Source organism: Ursus arctos, unplaced genomic scaffold (assembly GCF_023065955.2).
Source record: "Ursus arctos isolate Adak ecotype North America unplaced genomic scaffold, UrsArc2.0 scaffold_4, whole genome shotgun sequence".
Classification (NCBI taxonomy): Eukaryota; Metazoa; Chordata; class Mammalia; order Carnivora; family Ursidae; genus Ursus; species Ursus arctos.
The window spans coordinates 2,020,680-2,043,816 of NW_026623056.1; the positions used below are offsets into that span (position 1 = coordinate 2,020,680).

At 36.2% G+C, this 23,137-nt stretch overlaps 1 protein-coding gene across 1 annotated transcript in view; it reads right to left on the reverse strand.

The window, feature by feature from the left end:
- The window catches only part of ZBBX (zinc finger B-box domain containing), a 78,418-nt gene that overhangs the window by 7,490 nt on the left and 47,791 nt on the right, over positions 1 to 23,137 (reverse strand). Inside the window, exons 10-16 of the mRNA XM_044384775.2 lie at positions 15,844 to 15,953; positions 15,355 to 15,455; positions 14,129 to 14,208; positions 12,036 to 12,175; positions 7,061 to 7,368; positions 2,828 to 2,981; positions 1,937 to 2,053 (exon numbers count right to left, since the gene is read on the reverse strand). Of these exons, the coding sequence (XP_044240710.2) occupies positions 1,937 to 2,053; positions 2,828 to 2,981; positions 7,061 to 7,368; positions 12,036 to 12,175; positions 14,129 to 14,208; positions 15,355 to 15,455; positions 15,844 to 15,953 (1,010 nt within the window). The remainder of the gene's footprint in view (positions 1 to 1,936; positions 2,054 to 2,827; positions 2,982 to 7,060; positions 7,369 to 12,035; positions 12,176 to 14,128; positions 14,209 to 15,354; positions 15,456 to 15,843; positions 15,954 to 23,137) is intronic.

Genomic DNA, 23,137 nt, shown 5'->3' on the forward strand with positions numbered 1-23,137 from the left:
AAGGGATCCCTCCTACATTGTTGTTGGGAATGCAATTTGGTACAGCCACTCTGGAAAACAGTGTGGAGGTCCCTTAAAAAGTTAAAAATTGAGTTACCCTATGACCCAGCCATTGCACTACTGGGTATTTACCCCAACGATACAGACATAGTGAAGAGAAGGGCCATATGCACCCCAATGTTCATAGCAGCTTTGTCCACAATAGCTAAATCATGGAAGGAACCGAGATGCCCTTCAACAGATGATTGGATTAAGAAGTTGTGGTCCATATATACAATGGAATATTACTCAGCTATCAGAAAGAACGATTTCTCAACATTTGCTGCAACATGGATGGCACTGGAGGAGATAATGCTAAGTGAAATAAGAAGAGAAAGACAATTATCATATGATTTCTCTCATCTATGGAACATAAGAACTAGGAAGATCGGTAGGAGAAGAAAGGGATAAAGAAAGGAGAGGGTAATCAGAAGGGGGAATGAAGCATGAGAGACTATGGACTCTGAGAAACAAACTGCGGGCTTCAGAGGGGAGGGGGGTGGGGAATGGGATAGACTGGTGATGGGTAGTAAGGAGGGCGCGTATTGCATGGTGCACTGGGTGTTATACGCAACTAATGAATCATCGAACTTTACATCAAAAACCAAGGATGTACTGTATGGTGACTAATATAATAAAAAAATATTTAAAAAGAAAGATTTGTCTTAGTAACAAATTTCTCATAGCATGCATGTGCTTTTCAGCACATATGGTAACTTAAAACAGTTCCTTTGACCACCTCGGAAGGAAGCTCCCAGACGTTTTGAAGCTGCTTGAGACATTGACAGGAGAACAGGTACCTAATTATAGAGCCAAAAAACATTTATCATAAATGGATGGTTTTTCCACACACACACACACAAAATTCTAAATCTCACAGGTTCTCAACATAAATGCATATGAAAGGGAAATAAGCTAGCCAAGGAGTTTGAATCATAGGATTTAGGGCAAGAGAGACATATAAATCTTATGCATTTGGACAAATCATATGTAATTAAATCTCTGGCTTGAAGATGGCCCTCAGACGAAGGCAAATAACCCCTTTTGTCAAGTGTTCCTCTAAACCTGTGTGCTCCTGGAGATCAGGGAACATACTTATGCGTCCCTTTTCCCTCGGGGCCCAGCATCAGGCCAACATACTCAACACACATCTGTTGAATTACCTTAATTCATCAGTCATGTACAGCAACTTCACATGAAATTCAGCATAAAGCAAACTTACTGCAGCAGGTGTTAGTAGATAACAATAACGACCTAATGAAACTACTGATTTTAATGATGTCAAAATCTCTGTGTACACTCTCTAGGAAAATATTACGATGAGATTCAACATGTCAAAAGAGTTATCCTATAGACAATCTTGCAATTATTTGGGTTTGAGAATGGAGTTAATGAATTTAAATCAAGATCCTAGGGTTAACACATTTAGCACTAGGTGTAGAACAGAGGTGTCTCAACCACAGCTACAAGCAGCAATCTTAACCTAATACATTCCTTTCACAAATGGCTATGTCTGATCATAATATGAACCAAGTGGATGATATGCAAAATCTAGTACAAATCCACCATTTCCTAAGAGTGTAATAAAACTGAGTATGTATTTTATAAGTATTGTTTAAAATATACACCATACCCTGAGCTGCATTTCAAAAAATACCATTCACTAATACATTGTTGCAAAAATAACCAAGACTTAACTCTTACTGTTGAGAAGAACATGACTAGTCTTGCTCTTTTGGGTTTGGAAGAAAAATGGAAGGCAGCCAGTTAAAATGAATAAGTTCACATTATGAAACTGCAAAAACTAATTTTCAGGTACCCACTAAACTTCTCAGAGACAGACTAAAAAACACAGTGAGTCATCAGCACGGCACTGCGGCCTTCCCGCTGATCTTACCCATCCTTTGTTGTGTTCTACTCATTGACGGGTTCTGGGCACTCGGCAGAACACCCAAGGCGACTGCACTATCAGCATATGCACTTATGCTATTGTCTGGAATCCACTCTCTGTCTCCTGAAATGGAAAAATGGCAAACTAATTTAAATCTTAAAAAGGAGAGAAATCCATGTTATTGCTTTATTTTATTTATCGTCTTACTGGATAATACTTAACTAACTAAGGATCATTGATAACAGTGAGGTATATATTATAAAAGACAGAAATCTCATAATTATACAATAAAAACCATGAGATTTGCATAGCATAATAAAAAGAAATAAACTCTAAATTGCAAAGATACTACACACACATTTGAATAAAAACAAATACTTTTCTGAGTATATAACAATATAACATAACGTATAATAGTCAGTACATGAATAAACACATCTGAATACATGGGAAGCCTAAGAATATAGGTGACACCATGACCTAACTTTCAGAAGGAAATTCCATCTATGTTTCAAAAATCTCACAGATCCTGAGATTTTGAGATTTGCTTCTAAGATGGTATTTAAGAATCATCATACAACACTTAGCAGCTAATGAACTGATTCAAAGAGTTTCTATTTCACAATTTAGTAAAGGCTACATTTCTAAATTCTAAAAATAATCTCTCCTCAGTCTCATTATACTTATATTCTCTCACATTCTGAGAGTAGCCTTAAATATAAATATGTGGCAACTCACACGGGGTTAATAATTTCAGCTGGAGAAGCAGAAAATGACTTAACTCATTGAATAGAATTGCCCAGTATTTCCTAAAATGAGGATGAGCTGTTTAAAAAAAAAGTGTCAGAAAATTGTTAGGTTGGTCCACAAGCCATCTGATTTCATGTCTGAATTTACCTGCAATTGTAATCCTAGTACTGGAATAGCTGCATTCTAAGCTATGAGAATGAAGTAAGTTGAGTCTTTCATTTTTATCAAAAATAAAGAATCTTTCAAGTCCTTGATATTGTTCAGTTATAGGCTTACTTCTGAGGGCTATTTCTTGTAACAACTAGGAAACAAAATATTCAACAAAATTAAGTTTATTTTATCTCATCAACATAAAGCAGCACATTCATTCATTGAGCACCTACTGTATTCTTGGCACAGATTCTGCCCTAATCGGATTTAGGTTCTAACACAACATTTATATATAGTAAGTTCTGAAAAATATATAAACTGCAATTATAATTATCTGAAAGTTGCCATCAATCCAAGGAGAACAGAAGTTCACAAAAGAAAAAGTTCTCCTTTCTCCCTTCTTTTACTTTCTTCCCTTAGTATCTTTGTGCATAAGTTACTCTGGGAAATGGAATCTCCCTCATATGCTGTGTTTTTGAATTAGTATCTTTGTTTATACATAAACTAATTTCAAAGATGAAAGTAGAATACCAAGGGGAATAAATCTGGTCATAGACAAAATCCAAGTTAACAAAATACTCATCATGAAGCAAACATCCATGTAGTAAAACTGAAGCAAGAGCAAGCTCAGTAATTTGAGAAGTTCATACAATTAGAAACTAGCAGACCTAGGTCTGGCTGATGTGAAGCTTAGGCTTATTTCTCCATCCTATGAATTCATTTTGTGATATGCTTTCATCCTAGGGAAGAATATTAATGGGATTAAAACATACATGAGTCTAGTAAGAAACAGATCAGAGATTCAGAAGTGAGAGCTCTAGATGGACTTAAAAGGTAATCAGAGTTCTCTCAGTACTTAACAGTTCCCTAATGGATCTAATTAATGTACAAATGCAGTCTGTTTCGGACTAGTAAACAATTCACAAAAAATATTATAACTCAATTCAAATGTATAAATCAGATAAATGATAAAGTATTACAAAACAAAGCTAGCGACTGATAAAGCACCTCCTTCAAAGACAAGTCCAAGTTGGCTCTACTCATGGCATCTTCCCTGGCTGTCCCGGACACTGATTATCAATTTATAGCACCCCTTCAGCTCTAGTGCAGCTCTTATATGGATTAGACAACTGCAAATCTGGGACGTTTTTTAAAGCATCAGTTGAGAGATAAGAAGAAATTGGGTTGGTTTGTTTCCCAAACTCACAAAGTTAACTACCGGTGGTTTCAGAACCAGAACCAAGAGCCCCTAACTAGTCCGTGTTCTTCCTGGCACCCAACCCTACCCCCTGCTGCTGCTCTACAACCTGGTACTGAAATCCATAGCTTCCACTTTTATGAAGGACTCAGTTTCTGAAAAGTGAAGCGCAAAATGAACTATCGTGCACTCAAGTGGAAGTCAAGTAATTCTACTGCTAAAAATCGCCCCTACTGCTCACTCTTAAATTTTCTACTACAGCAAAATAGATTTTTTTAAAATTTTTTTATAATGTTTTTTTTTTATTATATTATGTTAGTCACCATACAGTACATCCCTGGTTTCTGATGTAAAGTTTGAGGACTCCATCAAGATAAAAAGCAAAATAGATTTTTAAGTAGTCTCTGCTCAAGGAATGGCTTCTACTAGAGCAGGAAGAGAATAAAAACAGTTCATGTCTAGTCATCACGGATGAAATCAAAGTAGATTCTACTGCTGTATATAAAGCATCATTCTCTATATGACATAATCATTTACTTTTTTTTACAATAGTAGTATAAGGAATCAAAATATGGTTAGTAGTTTTGTAACATTTCAATTTTAATTATGAAATACTTTAAATATGTAGATATGTATTACATATGACATGACTTGATCACACAATTTAATATCAGTAATTAAAAATATTTGTTTCACGAGCACCTGGGTGGCACAGTCAGTCGAATGTCTGGCTCTTGGTTTCAGCTCGGGTCGTGATCTCGAAGTAGTGTAATTGAGCCCCCTGTCTGGCTCCACGCTCAGCATGTAGTCTTCTTCAGATTCTCTCTGCCCCTCCCCCACCCTCTCAAATAAATAAATAAAATCTTTAAAAAAAATTTGCTTCAGATAGCCATATCAAAAAAAATAGGCTTTAGAGCTAATTGTATTATTGCATTGAAGTAGACATACTTAATTCCAATGCATGTTTTTGACTATTACTACATCTGAATGTATCCATAAAATGTTATAAATTTCTTAAATATTTCCAAAAATACTTATCTCCATGTGTCCTTTTACATTTAAATTTTAATGTCATATTTTTGAGATGTATCCATATAAATAGAAGTAGTCCTATGTCATTCATTTTAACTGCTTGATTGCTTTCCATTATACAAATTACCACAGATTACATATCTGTGAGCTTTGGCCAAATGCCTTTTATTAGGTTACAGCAGAGAATGTCTCCCCCTAGGGCACAGCTCAGGAAGGCTTGCACTCAGTATAAAAGAATTGGGGTCCTTATGCTCAGGAATCCTCTCCCATAACACAGGACACTGCACGTGTAGGTTGTCACCTAGTCCTCTTCATGAGGCCATGTGGAAATTGAAAATTAGAGTTCTGCTTGCAGAAATTCATTCTGATTATTTTCTTCACTGGGGGAGGAGGAAGAAAAGCTCATCTGCAATGAGGCTTTGTTTTTGAGATATATTATCGGCTAAATTGTGAGAACATCTTCTAGAAGGGATTGGATTTCTTTTGGCAGACACATTAAGGTATCAATAGACACAGATTAAAATTAATGTGAATTTGTTGGCTTGGAGCTTCTGAGCAAGAAATCTGTATCTAAACTGTAAACCTATGTTAAATGAATGCCCAAGATTTCCATTTTTCAGGTAAGATATTTTATTGACCTGTCCCAGATCCTATGCAGAAATCAGTTTCTCTTCATCTTGTTGCATCTGTGAGTATGTCTCCCAGGGTAGTCCTTCAGGGACAGAGAAGACTTCTAGGGATCAAAAGTTTTTGCAAAGGTCTCAGTTCCAACTTTGCACTTCAAAAAGGAAGAAGACCCGCCACAGAGTGGGCCCAAAAATCCAATCCCCAAGCAGACGTGGCAACAGCTCAATAGTCATTCTTCTATGTTTTGGTCCCACCTTCACTTTAGACACCATGGAGATTCATTTCAAATGACTTTGAAGGGTTGTTACAATATTTGACTTGCCTAATTTCCAAAAAAATGTATTAGGTAATCACAATTACCTAAGATTTTTAATATATAGAACAGAGATTCAAATATAGCTTCAAAACTTGGCATTAATGTAACAATGAGCTACTTTACTTGGTCTCTAAGATGAAATGAAAACTATACCCCTATTTCTTTATTAGCCGTGTTTCTAAAGGAACTGCCTTTAAAACTATGAGAAACAAACTGAGGGCCTCAGAGGGGAGGGGGGTGGGGGAATGGGATAGACCGGTGATGGGTAGTAAGGAGGGCACGTATTGCATGGTGCACTGGGTGTTGTACGCAACTAAAGAATCATCGAGCCTTACATCGGAAACCAGGGATGTACTGTATGGTGACTACCATAATATAATAAAAAATCATTAAAAAAATAAAAAATAAATAAAACCTTATACTAAACCTTATACAAAAACTGGTTCTAATCTACATATCTGCATTTATTTCATTTTAACCAGTGACTATACAGTAAAAAGCTAGAAAGGATTTATTATACTAAGTTATTCATAATAATAAATTTCATTTAGAAAAGTAACAGCTCTCTTAGTATGGTGCATGAGGTGGGCCTTAAAGTGTTATTTGTCACATAAAACCATTTGTTATAATGGCATTTACCATATTAGAATTTGTCCTGTAGGTCATTAACATTCTTTCCCATATGAGTCATCTTCATCTTCAACTATCTCAAGATAATATAAGGTAGCACATTTTAACTTCAATAGGTAGTAATGTTTAAGAATATACAGTGTCGGGGCGCCTGGGTGGCACAGCGGTTAAGCCTCTGCCTTCGGCTCAGGGCGTGATCCCGGCGTTATGGGATCGAGCCCCACATCAGGCTCCTCTGCTATGAGCCTGCTTCTTCCTCTCCCACTCCCCCTGCTTGTGTTCCCTCTCTCGCTGGCTGTCTCTATCTCTGTCAAATAAATAAATAAAATCTTTAAAAAAAAAAAAAAGAATATATGGTGTCAATATAAAATTTTCTTATGACATTTTGTATAACATTTTTAATCTAATAAACATAACAGAGATTTACCAGTGGTGACTCTGTAGTTTTAGAATCTTCAAAGTTTGGCCTCTCGTGCAGATTGCTAAATTCCAAGGATTCTTTGATGTCCTGAGATAATTGCTCCTTAATGGAAGGTTTTTCTAAATCTATACTTGGCAAATAATCCTTGCTCTCAAGTGATACGCAGGAATCACCAGACTTTTGATTACTTTTCATATCTATCATTTTCTCCTTGAAATTTCTTTCAGAAAAGCTGCTTTCCCCTAATTTCTCAATGGCAGGAGAATAAACATCAGGATCCACACTGATGTCAAATTTTGCATTTGAAGTTCCTGCTGTTGAAAACAATTATTTACAAAAGTTAAATAAGCTGATTAGACTGTTAATAAACCAAAACTTCTGTGGTATAAACCTTTATCAATAAGCACTATTTTAGCAACATTTCTTTACTGAGATCTCAGTGGTAAAATACTTTTACTCTGCTTATGTTTATAAATGATAATCATAATTACTGATGTATTCAAACCTTGATGAACCAGACTAATGGAAAAAGGCAAGATTTTATTTGTAATGAAATTTCAAAATTGATGCACATTTTTATTTCAGCCTGTGGTTCAATTCCCCCCTTCCCACATCCTCTCCCACTCAAGTTTTACAATGGCAATTTATGAAAAATAATGCAGAGAGAACTGTATTTCCACATTTTGCCTCTTTTCCTTAGCATGCCTGGTGATGAGGTGAGGGCAAGGGGAAATCTGAAGATGAAGGAACAGTACAAGTTAGGGGCACAGAAAATGTTTCAGCTGGGACACCTGCCTCTGGAAAGCTACAAAATGAGCAAGATTATATTAGTCACCACCTCCTTATGTCTGCTTTAAATAAATGAGTTTCTTTAGATCATTGGTTTTCAACCTTGGTGCACAATGGAATCATCTGAAGGTACTCTTTAAAATTGTCAAATGTATATAAAACTTCAAATGTATATAAGCCTGACCCCAAACCAATTAAATCAGACACTGGGAGTGGGATTCAAGCACTGTTTTTTTCCACCTCCGTCCACCAAGTTCTCCAGGTGATTATAATGTGCAGCCAGGGTTGTGAAACATTGGTCTAAATTTTAGAAAGAATAAAAATCCTTTAACAATTTTTGCACCATACTGCACTCATTTTAAATAAAAATATGTATATTGTTATCCAGACTGAATATAGCTTCATCTGATTATCTCTATGCTCTTTCCAATATAAATATCTTATCTCTATAAATAGATGGTATAAAATAGTAAAGGCTATGACTAAAATACTATCCAGTGATGTAAATTCTGCCTTGCTGCCCAAAGGACTTACTCGTTGCAATCAAATGTTTGTATCACTTGGCAATTACACATAGTATTTAGAACCTCCATTTCCAACAACTATCACCTCTTAAATCACACAAGTACTATCAGAAATACAGTAACTTGTATATCAGAGAAATACTTTTAAAAGTAAAACTTTATAAAAGCTATTCAGTTTAAGGAAACTTCCATTAAAATGCTGTATTTTCTTCCTAAACTTGAATAGAAATTAGTTGATTTTTTTGGTACAAAGAGTTGCCATTTCCTATACATAAATGTCTATAACTAACCTCTGCAATATTTTTGTAAAATTGCAAAACTCCATTATTAGGATCAGTTGATGCTCAAGAGGGGACAAAGCAGCATTTTAATAATCTTTAAAAATGTGATGCAGAAAGTATAGGTATGATTTAATTTAGTTTATTCATTGGAAGTTCCATTAAGTCATAAAAATCAGATGCCTTGGCTCAACATTTGAAAATCAATTAATTTGTCACATCAATAGGCTAAGGAAGAAAAATCACAGGATCATATCAGTAGATGCAAACCAGAAATGAAAGGGAACTTCCTCAACTTGATAAAGATATAAAAAGCCCTAGAGTTAACATCATACTTAATAATGATAAACTAGATGCTTTAATCCTAAGATCAGGAACTAGTTAAGGAGCTCCCCTCTTACAACTCCTTTCCAACATCGCACTACTAATAACACAATACCATTAGCAAACAAAAAATGAAATACTTAAGAATGAACCTAACAAAATACGTATAAGAGCTATATGAGGAAAACTACAAATATCTGATGAAAGAAATCAAAGAACTAAATAAATGGAGAGATAGTCCATGTTCACAAATAGGAAGACTCAACATTGTCAAAATGTCACTTCTTCCCAACTTGATCTATAGATTCAGTGCAACCCCAATTAAAATCCCAGCAAGTTATTTTGTGAATATTGATAAACTGATTCTAAAGCTTATATGGAGAGGTAAAAGACCCCGAAAAGCCAACACAATATGGAAGGAGAAGAACGTCACAGGACTGACACTACACAACTTCAAAAACTACTAAACAATTATAGTAACCAAAACAATGTGGTAATAGTAAAAGTATAGAAAAATAGATCAATAGAACATAATGGAGAATCTATAGATAGTCCCACATAAATACAGTCAACTGATCTTTGCCAAACAGCAAAGGCAAAGTGATAGAGAAAAGACAGTCTTTATAAGTAATACTAGAACTAGACATCCACATGCCCCCAAATTAATCCGGACACAGACCTTCCACCCTTCACAAAAATTAACTCAAAAGAGTGACAGACCTAAATGGGAAATGCAAAACTGTAAAACCCTTAGGACATAAAAAATCTAGATGATCCTGGGTATGTTAATGACATTTTAAGATACACACCAAGGACAGGATCCATGAAAGAAATAATTGATAAGGTGAATGTCATTAAAATTAAAATTCTGTTCTGTAAAAGACACTGTCAAGAGAATGAGAAGACAAGCCATAGACTTAGAGAAAATATTTGCAAAACACATATCTGATAGAGTACTGTTATCCCAAATATTAAAAAATCTAAAATTTCAACAGTAAGAAAGTGGAGAGTTCAATTAAAAAGTAGGCCAACAACCTTAATAGACACTTCATCAAAGAAGATATACAGATGGCAAATAAGCATATGAAAATCTGTTCAACATCATATGCTATTGGGGAATTGCAAGTTAAAACAACAATGAAATCTATTCCACAATTTTTGGAATGACAAAAATCCAAAACTCTGACAATACCAAATGCTGGCAAGAATGTGGAGAATAGGAACTCTCATTCATTGCTGATGGGAATGCAAAATGGTACAGCCACTTTGGAAGACAGTTTGGTGATTTCTTACAAAACTAAACATATTCTTACCATGTGATCTAACAATTCCAATCCTTGGTATTTACCCAAATGAGTTGAAAAGTTATGTTCAAATATACATGGATGTTTATAGCAGCTTTATTCATAATTGCCAAAACTCAGAATCAACCAAGTTGTCCTTCAATAGGTGAATATCTAAATAAATTGTGATACACCCAGACAATGAAGGATTATTCAGTACTAAAAAAAAAAAAAAAAAAAAAAGGAGCTATCAAGCCATAAAAAGACATGGAGGCACCTTTAAGTGCATATTACTAGGTGAAAAAAGCCAATATGAAAAGATTACATAGTGTATCATTCCAGCTCCATGACATTCTGGAAAAGGCTAAATTATAAAGTAAAAAGATCAGTAGTTGCCAGGAGTTAGGAGGGAGGGTGGTAACATAAAAAGGCAGGGCACAGAGTATTTTTAGGGCAATATAATGATTTTTTATGATACTATAATGGTAGATACATGTCATTATAAATTTGTCTAAGCCCACAGAATGTACAATACCAAGAGTGAACCCTAATGTGAACTATGGACTTTGGGTGATAATAGTGTGTCAACGTATGTTTGTTGATTGTAGCAAATGTACTACTCTCATTTGGGAAGTTGATAGTAGGACGAGCTATGAGTTTGTGAAGACACAGTGTATATGGGAACATTCTGTATTTCCTGCCCAATTTTGTTGTGAACCTAAAACTGCTCTAAAAAATAAAGCCTATTTACATAAATTATCTTTAAAGTAACACTTAGTGGGTATTTATATTCAGCATTTTCCCAAAGGTAACTGGAACACCATACTCCAGGTAGGTAAGAAAATACCTTTTTGGAGCCTTGTAAAGTCCTAAATTCCCATGTGGATATAGTTCATAGTTGGTCATAATAATTTAGAGGTTTATTAGTTGCAGATGTCAAGACCAGCAGGATTACCACAGATTATGGTTCTCTACTACCCAATCAGAAGGTAATCATCAGTTTTACAACTAGTTATTTTAAATAATGATCTTAAGTATCTCTCAAATCCTTCATATTAGATATATTTGTCTTTCTGAAAATCCTAAATAGATTAAACATAATATTTGAAAGGCAGATTAGAAACAATCTAGTTCCTATGTTTTAGTTTAGGAAAATGCGATCTAAGAAAGCAAGTGACGTGTTCAAGGTCACACAATGATTTAAGGCAGAAATGGAAATGAAATTTGACTCCCAGACCAAGATAATTTATTGTGACTGTCTTTAAATGGTGCTCTCACCATCTAGAAATTGAAACCAGACATTTGCATACAGCATTCTAATCTATAAATTCTAAGGAAACTACTAGTAACAACAATGTAGATATATAAATGTGACGATTTGTTTGGTTTGGTTTTATCAATTATGTGAAACTTTACATCAAATTCAAATATTTTGGGAGAAGATTTAATGCAAGGGAGGGCAACAGGGTGCCAATTAGATTTTCATTACTAAAATCCCACCCATGTAACCTTTGAAATGCTAGTTCAGTCCACAATAACTTTTAGAGACACCAGCCAACATTGGCTGCTTTCCTTCTGAATATAGACATTGTTGCCCATTGACTGAAAAGAGTATTTGCTAGAAAATTATTTATTTTCAACCAAGTTTTTCTAAGTATTAAATTTTCTGGGCTTAAAATGAACAGCATAATAGGTAAAGTTTCACATACTGCAATACCTACAGGTTTTATTAACTTGCCAACATTCATTGTTAATAATATTAATCCATAAGAAAAAAAGTTACCTTTTGAGTTATTTTTACAGTAAGAAGAGCTGTTGTTCAGATGAAGATGTAAGAGCTCTGTTTTTCCCTTGGTGAAAACATGATGTTGATGGATGTCAGTTTCATATAGAAAAGTGTTCTGATAATCATGAAATGTGCAACTTTCATGTTTCAGGACAAGCAAAAGAGAAGAGTTGAAAGAAATGATATAGAAAAGAAAGTAAAAAGGCCCATCTTATTAAAACAAATACAGTAAAACCTTTAGGGAATAGGGTTATTCACATTAATTTAATATTTTTTTTAACCTTACTGTGGACACATTCTAAACCACAAGTAACTAAATAGTATTATGGATTTTAAAGAAAGAGGCAACTGGGCCAAATCTGATTTAACTGAACAATGTCAAATGAAAACTTCTTTTAAAAAATATTCTGAAATAAGTTTGGTTCTTTATATTCTTTCTTCTAAAAATGGAGAGTTACCTTTTAAGCTCATTGAAATCTGATAAAACCAGGGTTTTATTACTTAAATAAACTTTTTGTTTGTCAATGAACTATCAGAGTCAAAAAGCCATATGTGATATTTATTTTCAATTTTTAATGATGGTTACTATATACTAGCATACATACAATTTAAATAACATTTTCTATGAATTGAATGATATATTCAATAATATCCAATATTTTTTGCAAGCTTTACATAGTACCACCATAAAAATTGATTATGTTCCTGTGTCACTTATGATTCTTTATGGTTCTTCTTAGAAAAGAAGAAACACGGGACACCCGGGTGGCACAGTGTGTTAAGTGTCTGCCTTTTGCTCAGGTCATGATCCCAGGACATGGAGTCCTGCATCTGGCTCCTTGCTTAGCAGGGAGCCTGCTTCTCCCCCTGATGGCTGCTCCCCCTGCTTGTGCTCTCTCTTTCTCTCAGACAAATAAATAAAATCTTTTAAAAAAAGGAAGGAAGGAACTCTATAGGCACCTCCAAACCCAAGATGCAAAACCAGTGCCAAACCATGATCAGTAACATTCTCTGCCTTCTGTAACACCCTACATGGAGGTCAAAGCAGGGCATGTGATAAGATATATAAAAGAATCAAATTAGAGAGCAGATATGTCATTCATTTCCTTAGGAATACAGTAGTCCATACAAATCTCTTATCTACTGACTAAAAGGTTATCTCCTGCCAAAAGCACATTTGCTGCTAGGTATCTGGGTCTATGTCTCCAAACATGGGGCTTTCAGGTCCAAGGGCATCCCTTAGGCCCACTGCTGTTCCAAAATGCTGATAGGGCCTGTGCTGATCTGAACATATAAACAAAAAATTGGTGTAGGGGCTACTTAATAGGAACTTCACTCTGCTCTTTACCCAATTCAATACTTTGTAGTCAAAACACATGAAACCCTAGCTAAAGTTTCAACAGCAAAGGAGTCCTTTTATCATTACTAACAGATACAGCTAGATATTATTTTTCACTTGGAAATGACAAAATTCTAAAAAAAGTTATAAAGTGAACTATTATACTTCACTTGTTTAATTTACCACACAGTGGTAAATTAATGTACCTAGTAAGTAATCTATAGTTTGGGAGTTCTTTTGTCTTTCAAACTAATCATTAATATATCTGTTTTTATTTAGGGTTCATAGCAAACTGAAATAAGAAAAATCCAAAGAGTATCTTTGGAGAAAAGAAGAAAGCTCATATGACATATGTCATCCTTGGTAAGCCATTTCAAATAATAACGCTGAAGTCAGAAGTTATCTATTAAGTAATCCAGATATTAGGTAAGAATATAAATGTATCATTACAGCCACTTTTCTAATTACTGAATGTTGGCAAATATTAGCAATATTGTACACAAATTTAAATGCGGCTTTAGTAGAATATATTCTAACATTGAAGTCACATGTTTTTTACATCATGAATTTCTTTTTTTTAATGTTTTTTTATTATATTATGTTAGTCACCATACAGTCCATCCCTGGTTTCTGATGTAAAGTTCGATGATTCATTAGTTGCGTATAACATCATGAATTTCTCATTTAAAGAGATAGTTGATTTGGGGGTAGGTTTTTAATTAGCATCAAAAGTGAATTAGAAAGATCTTACCTTTGTTGACTGTCTGCATCTGCTAACTCAACTTTATAGGGCACTATGTCTCCCGGTTCTTCAAATTCCTCTTCATAAGTCTTATTCAATGCACGTAGTATAATATTAGTATGTTCAATAAATGTATTTTACATTAACCAGTTAACTTGTATGTAGTATTTAGAGAATTTTCTTCCTACAAAGAATGTCATTAGCTTTCTGGCTATGTGCCATAGAACATTAGTTCTAGAAGATCTAAGCAAATTCAACAACTATTTGTTGAGGGCATTTGCTTTGTCAGCCATTTTATCACTACTATCACACCTAGAAATAACACTAACAGCCATTTGATTATGTAACTACTGAGTGCCAAGTAGGCTAGTGACTGAAATGTTTTTAGTTCTCTGCATAGCATGTTATAAGCTTACTCTGTGCATCAACAAAACAGAGAGAAACACACATACATATGTAAGCACACGTGCTTATTTGTTAAATATCTTAAATTTATCCAGAGGAGAATTAAAATGTCTCTAGGCACACATGCACATAGAGGAGAAGCTATTAACCGAAAGAAGAAAGTAGTATTTAAAGAGATATTTCTTCCCTTCTAGTCTTTTTCTGTGACAGCCACAGGGAGAGAATTATCAAGGACAAGTAGTACATTTAGCTACCAGATGACTAGAAAGTCAGAAATGTGCTAAGTTTGTCAAAACTTAAACTTTCAGCATAAGCTCTACCCCTGATTGGCTCAAGCTCCAGTTGATTCTACTTTGTATCTTCTAGAGGTTTGTATTCAAATTATTATTATACTAAATCCCTTAAATATTATTACTATTTTTCCTTTAAATAGAAAATAATATTAGATGACATTCAAGAAATTACATGTATACAAATTATATTAAATAGATACCATATTAGGAGACTAATTTTTGCTTAAAAAGACTAGTAACATAAAGAACTAAATAAAACAAACACTAAACTACATTTCTATAAGCTAAAAGTAGTACATTTCCCACGCTACATGCTTCCAAAAATGGCACAGTATCAGTACAGCTCACAAATTTACTGCCTACATTAAAGATAATACTGTTTTATTCCTTTCAACATATTTAATTCAAACTCTTGTAAATTTCCTTTCCAACAATATTGAATTATGAAAAAAGTCTTGTTGAAAATACTATGTAGTTGTAATTACATGTTATGAATTTCTTGTTTATTAAGTAATAGAGTAGTCATTATGCACTTACATCATCCAGTTCAACTATTTTTAGAGATGGCTCAGGTCTCTCTATGTTTAATTCTTCTACTGGCAGAAAAAGCTCTGGGTATTGTACTTTGGTCTTCTCAACTAGGATATAAGATTAGGAAATAATATCATCAAAGAATATACTTCACCTGATAATTCCCTATCTTCAAATAACATAGTCAACAATAAAAGAATAATGTTCTCTTGTGCATCCACACTGATATGTAAATGCTATCAGTTTCCCCAGCTCAAGTTAAAATACACATTTTCTTAACATTCAGTGTTTAAATAAACAAAATGATTTATTTTAAGGCAAAGTAAATCTATGGAATGGGAAGAGGAGTGTGCTTGAGTCTGATCTAGAGATAAAGAGTGCATAGCCCAGTTGAGGATAACATAGTAAAAAAACCAAAAGCAGATGCTGACTAATGTTTAGTGTGTAAAATTTGAAATAATAAATTAGAAAATATCTAATCAAGTCTGAACTAACCATCACTATCTTCATCACTTTCATTCTGGGAACACTGTGCCTCAGTAGCAGTTTTACATTGAGGTATGAATGTATCCGGTAGCATGTTTTGAAGTTGCTCCTGTGGTGTTCTACAAAACAAGAAAGAAGCATTATAAGACTAAAATTTATTATCTGAAGTTTTCCCAGATGAGGTCTGGATTTATTTCACAATCGAGTGAGTATGCAAAATTAATGATGAAACCAAAGCTGTGCCTCTAATTCACAGAAGTATGATTGCATAATAGAATCTTAATCTACTAAAATAATTTTGTAAACCAAATTAACATCACACAAGATTTTTCTTTTTTTTAAATTTTTATTTATTTATTTTTTGAGAGAGAGATGAGCACAAGCAGGGTAGGGGCATAGGAGAGGGAGAAGCAGACTCCCCGCTCAGCAGGCAAGCCAGATGTGGGGCTCCATCCCAGGACCCTGGGATCAGGACCTGAGCCATCCAGGCACCCACACACAAGATTTTTCAATTTCAGGTCCTACTATTTTTCGTTTAGGATGAAAATCCAAGTTATGATAGAAGTCAGTGTTCTTGCAGAAGCCACATGGAGTCCATGAAACATACTACACTATTTAAAAAGCTAATTTATGTGGGCCCCTGGGTGGCTCAGTTGGTTAAGTGGCTGACTCTTGGTTTCAGTTTAGGTCATGATCTCAGGATCCTGGAATCAAATCCTGCATCAGGCTCCACACTTAGTGGGGAATCTGCTTGAGGATTCTCTTTCTCCTTCTCCCTCTGCCCCTCTCCCCATCACGTTCTCTCTTTCTCTCAAATAAATAAATCTTTTTTTTAAAAAGCACTGATTTATGAATGTGTGTTATATATTACAGCCTAGGTAATGTGTTGATAAGTACTAAGGGAACCTAAAGACATTCTTTTAAACTTTCACCAAGCCAGTAGGGTGATAAAATCTGCTCCCACAATATGAACATAGTATGTTCTGGCTGTCCCATTTATCACCCAATTAATGAGGTCTGATATGGCCCATCTCGTATAGAAGAAAATGAAATACAGGAATTCTCAAAGGTCAAGATTATGCATCTGGTTCCAGAGGATAGTCCCAAGTTATTGAGAAGGTGGCACTTTTCAATCAAGAATATAAGTAGCTACAGCCCTTCCAGACCATAACAGCTCATGGAGTCGTCATGTAAAAGTCAGGGCCTTCTTAATGATAATAGTATGTAGCATTGATACAAAGCTTAAAATGTACCAGGCTCCACTCTAACTAATTTGGGGTATTAAATATTCATAGGTATGTTAAATAGGCACCAGTATTATCTTACTTTTACAGATGAGAAAACTGAGGCACAAAGAAGTAAATCAACCTGTTCAAAGTCATTCAGGTAGTAAATGCAGAAGAGAATTTGAACCCAAGGAGTCCATCTCCCCAAGTCAATGCTCTTAACCATTACTCTATATGGCCTCTCTCCCAGTTTGCAAAGGCAATAAAATTTGATAATCTGGCAGTCTATGGCTAACTGCATTTTCCCAATATATGTAATGTATATATCAGAACACTCCAAAATATTTATAAATTATTCAGCTTTGTGTCTTAACAAATTTGATGGGTGTGACATCTTACATCTATAATTTAATTAAGTGATGAAAAACATTAAAGAGTAAAGGTCAAAACAAACTGGCACCTGGGCACCAGAAACCTCTTTCCAGTTTGACACAGATATACTGTACAAAAAACTCAATCATAGATGCACACGAATGTACTTTTATCCAGGACTCCTCTCTGAAGTAAAAATTTACCTAATTTAATGAGCAAAGCCCTGAACCAAGGCTTATACTCCAGACAACAGAGTATTGGAACTACTGATTGCTTATTCTAAACTACAATATTTTGTAGACCAAGATATTTTACAGGATTTGCTCACAAACAAACTACTAATTAGTCAATGAACTAGGTCTGTATTCTGGCTTTTGGGACCTTGGCACCATTCCTTGCTTAAAAGGTCATGCCACATAAATAAAGGGTGAAATATCTTTTAGAATAAGATTTCCTCACCAGATTTTCCTCAAAATTTAAACAAATATTTATTGAAGACTGACTAATTGATGGGTACACACTACTGAATATCATACCTAAAAGACTGTTATGGGCATTACACTTTACAAGAGATATAAACAGCATGGACAGCAGTTGCATAGGAATAACGAGAAGAGTATTTGAATGAACTTAAAGCCCTGCCACATAAACCACAAGGGGATGCAACTATATACCTAGTAAAATGACCACCACCGGAGTTAAGATGGCAGAGGAGTAGGGGACCCCTTTTTCAGCCGGTCCCCTGAGTCGAGTTGAATAGGTACCAGACCATCCTGAACATTAACGGAATCAGCATGAGACACAGGAGCTCTGGATCTCTACAAATGAACATCTCCAGTGCTGAGTATTGAGGTAGGAAGCGGGGAGCCGCGAAACCGTGCAAGATATTGGAAGATAAATGGAAGGGGGAGGGAGCCACCGCATTCGGGCGCCGGGAAGCGGTAGCCACCTGCACAGAGGAGTGAGCGGTCTCACGGACCAGCACCCGCGAGAGAGCGGACTGAGACCATGAGCCAGGGGACACATGCCACCAGACTGAAATGGAGCTCCAGTGTGCTCACTGGAACCAGACTGAGACCTGGAGCTCCGGGAGTGTGCAGGGGTGGCTGGCAGCTAGCGGCTGGCATCTAGCAGCTGGCGGTGTTAGAAACACAAAGGACAGAGGAAGTGAGGGCTGGGACGCCCGGTGTGGGGCGCAAATCCCGGGACACTGCAGGGCTGAGCAGCACCAATAGAAACAGAGGTAAAGTGGCCAGAATATCAGTGGAGAATGGTCCACGATCCCTCTGTTCTGAGACAGAGGCTGAGATTCGGCCACTGCTGCTCTGACTCTCAGAAGAGGCACAGCAAACCACCAGCGAAAGCCGCCAGAGAACAAAAGCCTGGAAAGACCGGCTCACAGTATGCCCACCACCATCCCCCCTCGCAGGGGACACGGAGACGCTACCCAAACAGGGTTGCCTGAGTATCGGTGCAGCAGGCCCCTCCCAGAGAAGGCGGACTGAAAAATCAAGAAGCCCACATCCCTAAGATCCCTATAAAACAAGGGCTCACGGCCTGGGTCCCGGTCAATAATTTGGGCTCTGGACAACCCCGCAAACTCTCCTCATCATAATGATGAGAAGGAGAAATCCCCCACAGCAAAGAAAAGACAATGAGTCTGTGGCCTCTGTCACAGAACTAATGGTTACGGATATAACCAAATTATCAGAAATGGAATTCAGAGTAACAATGGACAAGATGATGTGTAGACTTGAAAAAGTATTAACTAAAACGTTAATGAGAATATAGAATCTCTAAGGGTGGAAATGAGAGCGAATCTGGCAGAAATTAAAAATTCTGTGAGCCAAATGCAGTCAAAACTAGAGGATCTGACAGGCACGGTGACTGAGGCAGAAGAACGTATTGGTGAATTGGAGGATGGGTTAGTACAAGAGAAAGCTAAAATAGAAACTTGGCTCAAAAAAATCCAATCCCAAGAATGTAGGTTACGGGAGATTACTGACTCAATGAAACGTTCCAATGTCAGAATCATCGGCATCCCCAAGGGGGTGGAGAATAACAGAGGTCTAGAAGAGATATTTGAACAAATTGTAGCTGAAAACAACCCTAATCTAGCAAGGGAAACAAACATTCGTATCCAAGAGGCAGAGAGGACCTCTCCCAAGCTCAACCACAACAAACCTACACCACATCACGTCATAGTGAAATTGCAAATATTAGATCCAAGGATACATTATTGAAAGCGGGCAGGACAAAGAAATTTCTCATGTACCAAGGCAAAGGCATCAGAATTATGTCAGACCTGTCTACACAGACCTGGAATGAGAGAAAGGATTGGGCGGGGGGGCATTTTTAAAGCTCTTTCAGAGAAAAACATGCAGCCAAGGATCCTTTATCCAGCAAGGCTGTCATTCAGAATTGATGGAGAAATAAAGAACTTACAGAATCGCCAGTCATTGACCAATTTCATAACCATGAAACCAGCCCTACAGGAGATGTCAAGGGGGTTCTATAAAGGTGAAAAGGCCCCAAGAGTGATACAGAACAGAAAGTCACAATCTATAAAAACAAAGACTTTACAGGCAACATGGCATCTTTAAAATCATATCTCTCAATATTCAGTCTCAATGTAAATGGCTTAAATGCTCCCATAATGACACAGGGTTGCAGATTGGATAAAAAGACATGACCCATCCATGTGCTGTCTACAAGGGACTCATTTTGAACCTAAAGATGCATTCAGACTGAAAGTAAAGGCATGGAATACCATCTTTCACGCCAATGGACCTCACAAGAAAGCTGGGGTAGCAATTCTCATATCAGACAGATTGGATTTTAAACTAAAGACTATAGGTAGAGACACCGAAGGTCACTATATTATTCTTAAAGGATGTCTCCAACAAGTGGATATGACAATTGTAAATATATATGCCCCCGAAAGGAGAGCAGCAAGATACACAAGCCAACTCTTAACCACAATAAAGAGACATATAGATAAAAATATGTTAATAGTAGAGGACCTCAACACTCCACTATCAGAAATAGACAGAATACCTATACAAAAAATCGACAAAGAAACAAGAGCTTTGAATGCCATACTCGACCAGTTGGACCTCATAGATATGTATAGAACACTACACCCCAAAACCAAAGAATACTCATTCTATTCTAATGCCCATGGAACATTCTCAAGAATAGACTATGTTCTGGGACACAAAAAAGGTCTCAACCGATACCAAAAGACTGAAATTATTCCTGCATATTCTCAGACCACAACGCTTTGAAATTGGAACTCAACCACAAGGAAAAATTTGGAAGAAACTCAAACATTTGGAGACTAAGAACCATCCTGCTCAGGAATGATTCAATAAACCAGGAAATCAAAAATCGATTTAAACAATTTATGGAGACCAACGAGAATGAAAACACAACAGTCCAAAACCTATGGGATACTGCAAAGGCAGTCCTAAGGGGGAAATACATAGCCATTCAAGCCTCACTCAAAAGAATAGAAAAATCTAAAATGCAGTTTTTATATTCTCACCTCAAGAAGCTGGAACAGCAACAGAGGGACAGGCCTAATCCACGCACGAGGAAGCAGTTGACCAAAATTAGAGCTGAAATCAATCAGGTAGAAACCAGAAGTACAGTAGAGCAGATCAACAGGACTAGAAGCTTGTTCTTGGAGAGAATCAATAAAATTGACAGACCACTGGCAAGACTTATCCAAAAGAATAGAGAAAGGACCCAAATTAATGAAATTATGAATGAAAAGGTAGAGGTCACAACCAACACCAATGAAATTGGAAGGATTATTAGAAACTTTTATCAACAGCTATATGCCAATAAATTAAGCAATCTGGAAGAGATGGAGGCCTTCCTGGAAACCCATAAACTAACAAGACTGAAACAGGAAGAAATTGATTTTTAAGAGGCCAATTAATTATGAAGAGATTGAGTCAGTGATAAACAACCTTCCAAATAACAAAACTCCAGGCCCGGACGGTTTTTGGGGAATTCTACCAAACATTCAAAGAAGAAATAATACCTATTCTCCTAAAGCTTTTGAAAACATAGAGACAGAACGAAAGCTACCAAACTCATTCTATGAGGCCAGTATTACCTTGATCCCCAAACCAGGCAAAGACCCCAACAAAAAGGAGAATTACACACCGATTTTCCTAATGAATATGGATGCCAAAATCCTCAAGAAGATCCTGGCAAATAAAATCCAACTGTACATTAAAAGGATTATCCATCATGACCAAGTGGGATTCAGCCCTGGGATGCAGGGGTGGTACAACATTCGCAAATCTATCAGTGTCTTAGATTTTATTCAGAAACAAAAATTTAGAAACCATATGATTCTCTCAATTGATGCTGATTAAAACCCTTCAGAGTGTAGGAAGAGAGGGTTCATTTCTCAAGACCATAAAAGCCATCTATGAAAAGCCTACAGCAATTATTATTCTCAATGGGGAAAAGCTGGAAGCCTTTCCCTTAAGATCAGGAACACGACAAGGATGCCCACTCTCGCCACTATTATTCAACATAGCACTAGAAGTCCTTGCAACAGCAATCAGACGACAAAAAGGGATCAAAGGTATCCAAATCAGCAAAGAAGAAGTCAAAATGTACTGTATGGTGACTAACATAATATAATAAAAAATCATTATTAAAAAAAAAATTTCTCTCTTCACAGATGACATGATACTCTATATGGAAAACCCAAAAGAAGCCACTCCCAAACTATTAGAAGTTATAGAGCAATTCAGTAATGTGGCGGGATACAAAATCAATGCTCAGAAATCAGTTGCATTTCTACACACGAACAATGAGACTGAAGAAAGAGAAATTAGGGACTCCATCCCATTTAAAATAGCACCAAAAATTATACGTTACCTTGGAATTAACTTAACCAGAGATGTAAAGGACCTATATTCTAGAAACTATAAATCAATCTTGAAAGACATTGAGGAAGACACAAAAGATGGAAGAATATTCCATGCTCATGGATCGGAAGAATTAACATAGTTAAAATGTCCATGCTACCCAGTGCAATGTATATCTTCAACGCTATCCCGATCAAAATACCGAGGACATTTTTCAAAGAACTGGCACAAATAGCCCTTAAATTTGTATGGAACCAGAAAAGGCCCTGAATCACCAAGGAAGTGTTGAAAAGGAAAAACAAAGCTGGGGGTATCACAATGCCGGATTTCGAGCTGTACTACAAAGCTGTGATCACAAAGACAGCATGGTACTGGCACAAAAACAGACACATAGACCAATGGAACAGATTAGAGAACCCAGAAATGGACCCTCGGCTCTTTGGGCAACTAAACTTTGATAATGCAGGAAAAAACATCTGGTGGAAAAAAAGACAGTCTCTTCAATAAATGGTGCTGGGAAAATTGGACAGCTACATGCAAAAGAATGAAACCTGACCACTCTCTCACACCATAGACAAAGATAAACTCCAAATGGATGAAAGACCTCAATGTGAGACAGGAATCCATCAAATTCCTGGAGGACAACATAGGCAAGAACCTCTACGACATCGGCCACAGCAACCTTTTTCATGATACATCCCCAAAGGCAAGAGAAACAAAAGATAAAATGAACTTGTGGGACTTCATCAAGATTAAAAGTTTCTGCACAGCCAAGGAAACAATCAAAAAAACCTAAGAGGCAGTCCACAG